The 13,150-nt window shown below is 43.0% G+C and overlaps 1 protein-coding gene across 1 annotated transcript in view; it reads left to right on the top strand.

Moving 5' to 3' along the window:
• The window catches only part of LOC104672668 (zinc finger protein 611), a 28,654-nt gene extending 15,924 nt beyond the window's left edge, over nt 1–12,730 (top strand). The window contains exons 4-5 of the mRNA XM_010376509.2: nt 66–2,089; nt 12,292–12,730. Coding sequence (XP_010374811.2) covers nt 66–2,089; nt 12,292–12,504 — 2,237 coding nt within the window. The 3' untranslated portion in view covers nt 12,505–12,730. The remainder of the gene's footprint in view (nt 1–65; nt 2,090–12,291) is intronic.
• The last annotated feature ends 420 nt before the right edge of the window (nt 12,731–13,150 follow it).

Here is a 13,150-nt window from a genome sequence, read left to right as displayed (position 1 = left end):
ACACACTTCAGTATGATTTGCCATCTGGACTTAATTGGAAACCTATTGGTGTTTATATTTTGCAGATATCTCTTCCAAATGCATGATGAAGGAGGTGTCATCAACAGGGCAGTGCAATACAGAAGTGTTCCACACCGGGACAGTGCAAAGACATGAAAGTCATCACATTAGAGATTCTTGCTTCCGGGACATTGAGAAAGAAATTCAGGACATTGAGTTTCAGTGTCGAGAAGATGAAAGAAATGGCCATGAAGGACCCATGACAAAAATTAAAATGTTCACTGGTAGTACAGACCGACATGATCAAAAAGATGCTGGAAACAAGCCTATTAAAGATCAACTTGGATCAAGCTTTCATTCACATCTGCCTGAACTGCACATATTTCAGATCAAAGGTAAAATGAGTAATCAACTTGAGAAGTCTACCAGTGATGTTCCCTCAGTTTCAACATCCCAAAGAATTTCTTGTAGACCCCAAATCCATATTTCTAATAACTGTGAGAATAATTCCCCAAATTCTTCATTACTCACAGAAGAACAGGAAGTACACATGACAGAAACATCTTTCCAATGTAATGAGAGTGGCAAAGCCTTTAATTGTAGCTCACTCTTAAGGAAACACCAGATAAGCCATTTAGGAGACAAAATATATAAACGTGATGTATGTGGCAAGGTCTTTCATCACAAGCAGTACCTTGCAGGCCATCAGAGATGCCACACGGGTGAGAAACCTTACAAGTGTAATGAGTGTGGCAAGTCCTTCAGTCAGGTGTCATCCCTTACATGCCATCGTAGACTTCATACTGGAGTAAAACCTTACAAGTGTAATGAGTGTGGCAAGCTCTTTGGTCAAAATTCAGCCCTTGTAATTCATAAGACAATTCATACTGGAGAGAAACCTTACAAGTGTAATGAATGTGACAAGGCTTTTAATCAACAATCAAACTTTGCACGTCATCATAGAATTCATACTGGAGAGAAACCTTACAAATGTGAAGAATGTGACAAAGTTTTCAATCGCAAATCAACCCTTGAGACACATAGGAGAATTCACACTGGAGAGAAACCATACAAATGTAAGGTTTGTGACGCAGTTTTCACGTGGCATTCACAGCTGGCACGACACACCAGAATTCACACTGTAGAGAAAACTTACAAGTGTAATGAGTGTGGCAAGACTTTCAGTCACAAGTCATCCCTTGTATGCCATCATAGACTTCATCGTGGAGAGAAATCTTACAAATGTGAGGTTTGTGACAAGGCTTTCGCATGGAATTCACACCTGGTAAGACATACTAGAATTCACAGTGGAGAAAAACCTTACAAGTGTCATGAATGTGGCAAGACCTTTCGTCAAAATTCAGATCTTTTAGTTCATAAATTAATTCATCCTGGAGCACATTCATACAAATATGAAGAATGTGAAAAAGTTTTCAGTCGAGAATCAACCCTTGAGACACATAAGGTAATTCATACTGGAGAGAAACCATACAAATGTAAAGTTTGTGACAAGGCTTTTGCATCTCATTCCTATCTGGCAAAACATACTAGAATTCATAGTGGAGAGAAACCTTACAAGTGTAATGAGTGCGGCAAGACCTTCCGTCTGAAGTCATACCTTGTATGCCATCGTAGAGTTCATAGTGGTGAAAAGCCTTACAAGTGTAATGAGTGTAGCAAGACCTTCAGTCAGAGGTCATACCTTCATTGCCATCGTAGACTTCATAGTGGTGAGAAACCTTACAAGTGTAATGAGTGTGGAAAGACCTTCAGTCACAAGCCATCCCTTGTATACCATCGTAGACTTCATACTGGAGAGAAATCTTACAAATGTACACTTTGTGACAAGGCTTTTGTGCGTAATTCATACCTAGCAAGACATACTAGAATTCACACTGCAGAGAAACCTTACAAGTGTAACGAATGTGGGAAGGCTTTTAATCAACAGTCACAACTTTCACTTCATCATAGAATTCATACTGGAGAGAAACTTTACAAATGTGAAGCATGCGACAAACTTTTCAGTCGCAAATCACACCTTAAAAGACATAGGATAATTCATACTGGAGAGAAACCATACAAATATAAGGTTTGTGACAAGACTTTTGGGAGTGATTCACACCTGGCACAACATACTGGAATTCACACTGGAGAGAAATCTTACAAGTGTAGTGAGTGTGGCAAAGCCTTTAGTGAGCAGTCAACAATTATTCCCCATCAGGCAGTTCATGGTGTAGGGAAACTGAACTAATGTAATGATTCTCACAAAGTCTTCAGTAATGCTAAAACCATTGCAAATCATTGGAGAATCCATAATGAAGAGAGATCTTACAAGTGTAACAAATGTGGCAAATTTTTCAGACATCGTTCATACATTGCAGTTCATTGCAAACTCATACGGGAGAGAAACCTTACAAATGTCATGACTGTGGCAAAGTCTTCAGTCAAGCTTCATCCTATGCAAAAACAGGAGAATTCATACAGGAGAGAAACCTCACAAATGTGATGATTGTGGCAAAGCCTTTACTTCATGTTCACACCTTATTAGACATCAGAGAATCCATACTGGACAGAAATCTTACAAATGTCACAAGTGTGGCAAGGTCTTCAGTCCGAGGTCACTCCTTGCAGAACATCAGAAAATTCATTTTTGAGATAACTGTTCCCAATGCAATGAGTATAGCAAACCATCAAGCATTAATTGACATTAGAGTCAAATCAGCATTGATTTGAGTTTGTATTGACTTAACATTGAGTTCAAGCCTTAATTGACATTAAAGTGTTTATGTTAAGAGGATTGAGCCAGGTGCGGTGGCTCACGCCTGTAAGCCCAGCACATTGGGAAGCCAAGGCACATAGGTCATTTGAGGTCAGGAGTTTGAAACCAGCATGGCCAACAGATGTGAGCCACTTTTCCCAACCTGTTTTCTGTTTCTTATTTTCTATTTTTCTTTTTTGAGATAGTGCTTTTTAAAGAGATAGTACTTTTTGAGACAGTAGTTTTGAAAAGGGATATACCATAGTACTTTTTAACAGGGATATCAGGCTGGGCACAGAGGCTCACGCCTGTAATCCCAGCACTTTGGGAGGCTGAGGCTGGTGAATCATGAGGTCAAGAGATTGAGACCAGCCTTGCTAACATGGTGAAACCCCGTCTCTACTAAAAATACAAAAAATTAGCCAGGGGTCGTGGCGGGTGCCTGTAGTCCCAGCTACTCAGGAGGCTGAGGCAGGAGAATGGTGTAAACCCAGGAGGCAGAGCTTGCAGGGAGCCGAGATTGCACCAGTGCACTGTAGCCTGGGCGACAGAGTGAGAGTCTGTCTCAGAAAAACAAAACAAAACCAAAAAAAAAAAAAAAACCAGGATATGAGAGCCAGACAAGGTGGCTCATCCCTACAATCACAGTACTTTGGTAGACCGACTTGAGTGGATCACCTAAGGTCAGAAGTTCAAGAGCATCCTGGCTAACATGGTGAAACCCCATCTCTACTAAAAATAAATAAGTTAGCCAGGGGTGGTGGTGTGCACCTTTAGTTCCAGCTACTTGGGAAGCTGAGGCACAAGAATTGCTTACACCTGGGAGGCAGAGGTTGCAGTAAGTCAATATCATCCCACAGTACTGCAGCCAGGGCGGCAGAGTAAGTCTCCATCTCAAACAAATACACAAACAAAAAATAGGAAAAAAAGAGACATCAAAAATTCTTTTGTTCTCATTGTATAATAGACTTCCTTTTTTGTCTTTCTGGTTCCTCTTCATTTTTCTATTTATTTTTTATTTTTTATTTTTTGCAGTTTGAGATAAATCTTCATTTTAAAAGTTTTATTTCTGGCCGGGCGTGGTGGCTCACGCGTGTAATCCCAGCACTTTGGGAGGCCGAGGTGAGTGGATCACGAGGTCAGGAGATTGAGACCATCCTGGCTAACATGGTGAAACCCCGTCTCGGCCGGACGCGGTGGCTCAAGCCCGTAATCCCAGCACTTTGGGAGGCCGAGACGGGCGGATCACGAGGTCAGCAGATTGAGACCATCCTGGCTAACATGGTGAAACCCCATCTCTACTAAAAATACAAAAAAACTAGCCGGGCGAGGTGGCGGGCGCCTGTAGTCCCAGCTACTCCGGAGGCTGAGGCAGGAGAATGGTGTAAACCCGGGAGGTGGAGCTTGCGGTGAGCTGAGATCCGGCCACTGCACTCCAGCCTGGGTGACAGAGCCAGACTCCGTCTCAAAAAAAAAAAAAAAAAAAAAAACCCGTCTCTACTAAAAATACAAAAAATTAGCCGGGCGTGGTGGCAGACGCCTGTGGTCCCAGCTACTCCGGAGGCTGAGGCAGGAGAATGGCGTGAACCCAGGAGGCGGAGGTTGCAGTGAGCCGAGATCACACCACTGCACTCCAGCCTGGGCGACAGAGCGAGACTCCGTCTCAAAAAAAAAAAATTTTTTTTAATTTCTGCTCTCAGCCTTAGCGCCATTTTCTTGGAAACCTCTGTGCCATGAGAGCCAAGTGGAGAAAGAAGCGAATGCTCAGCCTGAAGCACAAAAGAAGAAAGATGAGGTACAGCTCGAAGTAAACTGCTAGCTTGTTGCACTGTGGAGGCCACAGGAGCAGAAACATGGAATGCCAGACGCTGGGGATGCTGTTACAAGTTGTGGGACTGCATGCTGCTATCTAGAGCTTGTCTCAATGGATCTAGAACTTCATCACCCTGTGATCACTGATCACCTCTGAGACCCACCTTGCTCATAAACAAAACTGCCCATGTTGGTCCTCTGCCCTGGACCTGTGACATTCTGGACTATTTCTGTGTTTATTTGTGGCCGAGTGTAACAACCATATAATAAATCACCACTTCTGCTCTTTTCGCTGAAGAATTGAAAAAAAAAAAATGCTTTCTTTCTTAATCCATAATGACTGCTGAAAGATGCCTTTGCAGCATCCTATAATCAGCTCACATCATTCATTTCTGTACTTGAGTATTTTCCGGTTATTCTTGGTTGACCCCAGAATTCGTTAGAATTTTTTTTTTAAACAATTTCAAAATAGTTACTATTTGAAATTAGCATCCGGTTCAGTTCAAGGTCTGCATGCTTTCTAGTCTTCGTTATTTATTGGAAGCCTTTAGTACCTAATACTTAAGTTTGATTGTTTCAGTGTATACTTGGTATAGATGTCAGTGACCTTTTAACTAAACATCAAAATGCAGTTTAACCAGTTAGTCTGTTTTTCAGTTTTCTTTACTTTTGTCATTTGTTAAAATCTTGAGCTGGGAGCTATTTATTGCATGTTTCCCTCAAGGCCCTCTGGCCCATTCTGTAAAAATGTTGAAACATGGGCTGCATTGGCATAGAACACTCCTCCAAAAGGACCCATGTATTCTTTTCTTTTTTCTTTTTCTTGAAATGGAGTCTCACTCTCTCACCTTGGATGGAGTGCAGTGGTGCAATCTCAGCTCACTGAAACCTCTGCCTCCCAGGACCAAGGGATTCTTCTGCCTCAGTCTTCTGAGTAGCTAGAATTACAGGCACCCACCAGCACGCCCGGCTAATTTTTGCATTTTTAGTATATTTTGGTATTTAAACATCACATGATGGATATATTTGTTTTCTGGAAAAACTCTGAGGAAAGCTGCCACCATAAAGACTCATTGCCATAACGCATCTCCTTTCCCTGTCACATCCTCCACCCTCCTTCCAAACTCACTGGGCAGCCGCTACTGTCAGTTCAGTGTCAGGTGTCAGAGCAAGTCTCGTACACGTGTATTTCTGTATAAAACAAAATAGTGTTGAAGTGTTGGGGTGACGAAAATTTTGGGGGCTGGTATGGAGAGATAATGGGTGATGTTTCTCAGGGCTGCTGCAAGCGGGATTGGGGCGGCATGGGAACCTAGAGTGGGAGAGATTAAGCTGAAGGAAGATTTTGTGGTAATGGGTGATATTGTGGGGTTGTTAGAAGAAATATTTGTCACATAGAATTATTGGTGATGGCCTGGATATGGTTTTGTATGAATTGAAAACCTAACGGAATAAGAGAAGGAGAAAAACAGGTAGTAAAGGACTAAGAATTGTGAGGACCCACGACATCCAATTAGAGAGTGCCCAAGGAGGTTCAGCATAGCCCTGCCAGCAAAGATTATTTATTTACTTTAAGAGTTAAGAGTGGTGGTTTGGGAATAGCACCAGGAGATATCAGCTGTGATGTCTTGGAGAAACAGTGTAAACCAGCAGTGTAGAGAGCAGGGCATTTATGAGTAGTTGAGATCGGTGAATACAGAAGATAGTAGGGATGACAAAGTTTTGGGGACACAGTCCAAGTTGGTCTGGTGTCTGGAATGAGACTGGGACCTAATAAAAAGGAGTGTCGATACAGGAGCTCAAATGGGCTGTACCCTGTAGCATTCCAAGGACAGGCCCTAATTCTGAGAAGGACAAGTGGTAAAAGTATTGTCCAGTCCTTTTTAAGTTAGTGACTGAGCTTGGTGAGGTGTGTTTTGAAAAGATCATTAGTCCATTCTACCTTTTCTGAAGATTGAAGAAGGTAAGGAGTATGAAGGTTCCACTGAATACCAAGAGCCTGAGCTTGAGTGATTTGACTAATAGAGGCCGGTCCATTATTGGACTGTATAGAGGTGGGAAGGCCAAACCGAGGAATTATGTCTGACAGAAGGGAAGAAATAACCATGGTGGTCTTCTCAGACCCCGTGGGAAAGGCCTCTACCCATCCAGTGAAAGTGTCTACCCAGACCAAGAGGTATTTTTGTTTCCTGACTCAAGACATGTGAGTAAGTCAATTTGCCAGTCCTGGGAAGGGGCAAATCCCCAAGCTTGATGGGTAGGGAAGGGAGGGGGCCTGAGAAATTCCTGAGGAGTAGTAGAATAGCAGATGGAACACAGAAATGATTTCCTTGAGAATAGAGTTCCATGATGGAAAGGAAATGAGAGGTTCTAAGAGGCGGGCTAGTGGCTTGTAACCTATATGGAAGAGGTTATGAAATGATGACAGAACAGAATGGGCCTGTGAGGCTGGAAGGAGATAATTTCCTTGGTTCAAGAACCATTTGCCTTGTGTGGGAAGAGATTGATAGGTGGAAGTTTCAGTGGGGGAGTAGGTGGGAGTGACCAGATGAGGAGAAAAACTGCTGTGAGAGATAGAAGTTGGAACACTAGCTGCTTTTTTAGCTACCTTATCAGCATAAGTGTTGTCCTGAGTGAGGGGATCTGATGCCTTTTGATGACCCTTGCCATGAATGGCTCCAGCTTCCTTTGTAGGTAAAGGGGCTTTGAGAAGAGTTTTTATTAAAGAGGCATTAATGATGGAGGACACTTGCATAATGAGGAAATTGTTTTCTGCCCATATAACAGCATGGCGGTGCAGGATATGGAAGGCATATTTAGAATCAGTATAAATGTTGATGCACAGTCCTTTTGCAAGAGTGAGGGCTCAAGTTCAGGCAATGAGTTCAGCTTGCTGAGAGGTAGTGGAGGGGGGCAGAGCAGCAGCCTCAATGATAGATACTATAGCATAGCCTGCCTTTGCTGGTGATTGGCGATTGGGCCTAGTGGAACTGCCATCAATACACCAAGTGTGATTAGGATGAGGAACAGGAAAGAAGGAAATATGGGGAAATGGAGTGAACGTCAGGTAGATCAGAGAGATACAGCCATGGGGGTCAGGTGTGGCATCCAGAATAATGTGGGAGACCAGATTGAAGTCTGGGCTATGAACAATGGTAATTGTAGGAGACTCTAAGAAACAGCGAGTATAGCTGAAGGAGCCAGGGAGCAAAAAGTATATGCATCAAGTGTGAGGAAGAAAATAGATTTTGGAAGTTATGAGAACTGTAGAGAGTGATTTGAGCAAAGTTTGTGATTTTGAGCCATGGGGGAGGATAGGCCAGACAATTTTGTTGATAAGGAGCAGATCCTGAACTAACCTGTAAGGCTTGTATGGTTTTTGGACAGGTAAAATGGGAGAATTGTAAAGAGAGTCTATAGACTTTAAAAGCCATGCTGTAACTGGTAAGTGATAACAGGCTTTAATCCTTTTAAAGCTTGCTGTGGAATGGGATATTGGCATTGAGTGGGGTAAGGGTGATTAGGTTTTAATGAGATGGCAAGGGGTGCATGATCGATTGCCAAGGAGGGAGTAGAGGTATCCCATACTTGTGGGTTAAGGTGGGGGGATACGAGAGGAGGATGTGAAGGAGGCTTTGAACTGGGGAAAATGGTGGCAATGAGGTGCAGCTGTAACCTAGGAATTGTCAATAAAGTAGATAATTTAGTTAAAATGCCTCAACTTAATAAGGGAACAGGGCAGGCGGGGATAACTAAAAAGAAGTGCTTAAAAGAGTATTGTCCAAGTTGGCACCAGAGTTGGGGAGTTTTAAGAGGTTTAGAAGCCTGGTCGTCAATACCTACAACAGTTATGGAGGCAAGGGAAACAGGCCCTTGAAAAGAAGGTAATGTGGAGTGGGTAACCTCCGTATTGATTAAGAAGGGGTCAGACTTACCCTCCACTGTAAGAGTTACCCAAAGAGTCTGTGATGGTCCAGGAGGCTTCGGAGGCAATCTGGCCGTGTCAGTCTTCAGCCGCTAAACCGAAAAGATCTGGGAAGGAGTCTGTCAGAGAGCCTTGGGCCAGAGTTCCAGGGGCTCTGGGAGTGGCTGCCAGGTTGGACAGTCTGATTTCCAGTTGGATCCCCCACAGATGGGACATGGCTTAGGAGGAATCCTGGGCTGCGGGCATCCCTTGGCCCAGGGGTCAGATTTCCAGCACCTGAAGCAAGCTCATGGGGTAGGCGGTCCTGGAGGGATGCCTGGCCACTGCGGGTCAGGCATTTGGAAGTTCTTGTGTGTTGGAGATGTGGCTTGGGTTTGTCTCACAGTGGAGGCAAGGAATTGCAACTCAGAAATGCGTTGCTACTTGGCTACTTCTACTCTATTATTATGCACCTTGAAGGTGAAGTTAGTTAAGTTCTGTTGTGGGGTTTTAGGGCCAGAATTTAATTTTTTGAGCTTTATTTAATGTCAGGAGTGGATTGGGTAGTAAAATGCATATTGAGAATAAGATGGCCTTCTGGCTCCTTTGGGTCTAGGGCAGTAAAGCATCTAAGGGTTGTTGCCAAACGGGCCATGGACTGGGCTGGGTTTTTATATATGAAAAAGAGCCTACATGCTAACTGATTTGGGAGAGATGGGAAAAAGAAAAAGGAGCATTAATCTTGACTATGCCTTTAGCTCCAGCCACCTTTTTAAGAGGAAATTGCCAGGCACGTGGGAGAGGGCTGTGGGAGAGGGCTATTGGCAGAACAAAACTGTAAGCTGGATTGGGTGTGAAGAGGGGAGTTGATGAAAGGATTATAGGGTGGGGGAGCAGAGGCTGAGAAAGAATTGGGACCTGGCTTGGCCTGGTGAGGAGCAGCCTGGGGAGGAGGGGAGAGGTCAGATGGGTCCAAAGAGAAGGAAGATTGAAAAGACAGAACAATGCTTGGGGTTGGGACTGAAGGGACAGGTGGGAGGGAAAGAAGCAAGATTTGGGATGAGTTGCATTGGGAGCAGAGACTAGATGGGGATCGACATGTAACAGAATGCCTGTTCCTTGAGCTGGTTGGTCTGAGGACAAGAGATCATAGGTGGATCTTTCTCATGGAGCAAAGAGCAGGAGGACAGGGGATTGATCTCCCAAGGGAGGTCCACCTATCCAAATCATGGCACCAAATTTCCCTGGTTTCAGCACCAAATTTCACTGTCGTACAAAAGAAGAGACCACCCAACAGGCTTTATGTGAGCAACAAGGCTGTTTATTTCACCTGTGTGCAGGTGGGCTGAGTCTGAAAAGAGAGTCAGGGAAGGGAGATGGGGGTAGGGCCGTTTTATAGGATTTGGGTAGGCAAAGGGAAATTAGTCAAAGGGGGTTGGTCTTTGGTGGGCAGGGGCGGGGTTACAAGGTGCTCAGTGGGGGAGCTTTTGAGCCAGGAGAAGGAATTTCACAAGGTAATGTCATCAGTTAAGGCAGTAACAGGGCATTTTCACTCCTTTTCTGATTCTTCAGTTACTTCAGGCCATCTGAATGTATACGTGCAGGTCACAGAGGATATGATGGCTTAGCTTGGGCTCAGAGGCCTGACAGTAAATTTTAAATAATGTTTTGTTTTTTGTTTTTTGTTTTTTTTTGAGACGGATACTCACTCTATCACCTGGGCTGAAGTTCATTGGCATGATCACTGCAACCTCTGCCTCCCAGGTCCAAGCATTTTCCTGCCTCTGCCTCCTGAGTAGCTGAGATTACAGGAGCCCACCACCACACCTGGCTAATATTTGTATTTTTAGTAGAGACAGGATTTCACCATCTTGGCCAGGCTGGTCTTGAACTCCTGACCTCATGATTCACCTGCCTCAACCTTCCAAAGTGATGATATTACAGTCATGAGCCACCATGCTTGGCCAAATTTTTTTATATTTATGTTTTTACTTTAGGTTTGGGGTCACATGTGAAGCTTTGTTACATAGGTAAAGTTGTGTCTTTGGAGTTTGTTGTACAGATTATTTCATCACTCTTGTATTAAGCCCAGTATCCAATAGTTATTTTTTATTTATTTATTTATTTGAGACATGTTTTGCTCTTGTTGCTCAGGCTCGAGTATAATGACGTGATCTCAGCTCACTGTAACCTCTGCCACCCAGGTTCAAACAATTCTTCTGCCTTAGCCTCCTGAGTAGCTGGGATTACAGGTGCCTTCTGCCATGCCTGGCTAATTTTTGTATTTTTTACTAGAGAGAGAGTTTCACTATGTTGGCCAGGCTGGTCTTGAACTCCTGATCTCAGGTGATCCACTCCCCTAGACCTCTCAAAGTGCTGGCATTACAGGTGTGAGCCACCACGCCCAGCCCCCAGTAGTTATTTTTTCTGCTCCTCTCCTTCCTCCCACCCGTCACCCTCAAGTAGATCCCAGCATCTCTTGTTTTCTTCTTTGTGTTCCAGTAAATATTTTACTTTGATATCTGATCCTATTGGTGTAAAAATTGACATGCTGTCATGTTAGCAAACATGGCTGCCTTGCTCTTTGGCATCTGCATTGGCAATTGGCTGAATGACGATGTGTGGGCCCTTTTTGATTTTTCTCTGTATAGAGTCCTGTGGTGGCTGCCTCTGTGCACACCTGCATCACTACAGATACCTGAAGCTTCCTCCATGTCAGGCAGTTGAGAGAGTGATGGGGCATTTCTTATTTTCTAAGATCTGACATGATTTCCACCTGCCCCCAACTGCCAAACCATTCTTTTCCACCAAGATGAGATTCCTTTCCAGTTAAACAAAACTTGCTACTTCTTATATTTTTAAAAACATATATATACTATATACACACATCCCCACACATATACACACATATATACATACAGATTAATATATACACACATATGTATATATTTTGAAAATCTTTTGTATTTTGAAAATCTGAGGAAAATAACAATCTTTGTATTAACATCTAGTTTTTTTGAGTCTGTGTAGGTTTTATTATTTTGTTGACATATATATACAAAATGGATTTTTGTACTTTGAGTCATTTTGTTTTCATGTATTTTATTTTATTTTGAGATGGGGTCTTGCTTTGTTGCCCAGGCTAGTGTGCAGTGGTGTGATCGTAGCTTACTGCAACCTCCACCCTGAGGATCAAGCCATCCTCCCACCTCCAGCCTGCCAAATAGCTGGGACCACAGGTGCCTGCAACTATGCCCGGCTAATTTTTTTTCGTTTTTTTTTTTTTTTTTTGAGACGGAATTTCGGTTTCCCGGGTTGGAGTGCAGAGGCACGATCTCGGATCACTGCAACCTCTACCTCCAGTGATCAAGCGATTCTCCTGCCTCAGCCTCCCACGTAGCTGGGATTACAGCCATGTGCCACCACCGTGCCTGGCCGATCTTTCACTGTGGACGTTGTCATCTTTGAAGACCTCACTCATGCTCTGGCTCATCCAGATACTGAATGTCACTTGGTGTGTCAATAAAAGTTCCTAACATTTCTATAACTGGAACCCTGCATTGATTTTTTTATTTATGTATTGCTTGTATTTATTCACAAACGTAAGAAATTCATACTGAGAGGGTGTCATGACTTCTTCAAAAAGTGTAATAAAACACAACTGGGAAGACATCATGTGGTGAGAAATTCCTTATTCGGATTTGTCAGAACATTCATTACAATTAAATCTATGCTTTCCCCTCTCTCCTCTACTCATTTTCTGTAAAGATAAGAGCTCCTCCCCTAACCATTTGGTATAAATGTGTTTTTATTTCAGTGTCTATTGACATTCAGGGATGTGGTCATAGAAATCTCTCAGGAGGAGTGGAAATGCCTGGACCCTGCTCAGAGGACTTTATACAGAGACGTGATTCTCGAGATTACAGGAACCTGGTCTCCCTGGGTGAGGAGAACTTCCCTGCTGGGGATGTGCCCTTGTGTATCTTTGCATTTTCTCTTGTTGTCTTTTGGAAGCCCCATCGTTCTCTGACTAAAATGGAAGCGATATTGATTTTGAAATGAAAAGCTTCATGATGTAGCATCTGGACTTTCACTGTCCCCTTTGTTTAGATGTTCTTCGTTCTTTGTGATAGCTCCTTGGGGGTTCCAGAACTAAAGTAGGCATAAAACGTTATGGCAGGCTGGGCATGGTTAAAAAAAATTTTTTATAACCTGTAAAAACTACCCCTTCTCCACTAGAACATTTGTTATTTATGTCGGAATTATTTCTGTGTATGTTGCATTTCTGTTAACATATATGTACAGTGTTTTTCATGTCTTTTTATTCTAAATAATATTTTTAAAGTTTATGAAGAAAAAGTACACATATGCCAGTTTTTGTATCTGTCCTTTAATTAATTAATTTATGTCTTTATGACATGGAGTTTGTTCTTTTCACCCCGGCTGAAGTGCACTGGTGTGATGGTGGCTCACTGCAACCTTTGCCTCTTGGCTTAAAGAGATTTTTGTGCCTTAGCCTCCTGAGTAGCTGGGACTACAGGCGCAGGCCACCACGCCTAGCTAATTTTTGTAATCTTTTCTTATCTTCCCTGTGCTATGATTATTTGAAAATACAGAATTTCCATTGATTTTAGTTACCTTTCCATGAGCTTGTTGTGGATTATTTATTAATATAG

This window comes from Rhinopithecus roxellana, chromosome 12, assembly GCF_007565055.1.
Source record: "Rhinopithecus roxellana isolate Shanxi Qingling chromosome 12, ASM756505v1, whole genome shotgun sequence".
NCBI lineage: Eukaryota > Metazoa > Chordata > Mammalia > Primates > Cercopithecidae > Rhinopithecus > Rhinopithecus roxellana.
The sequence above is the reverse complement of the archived record's forward strand: the minus strand, read 5'-3'. Positions and strand labels throughout refer to the sequence as shown.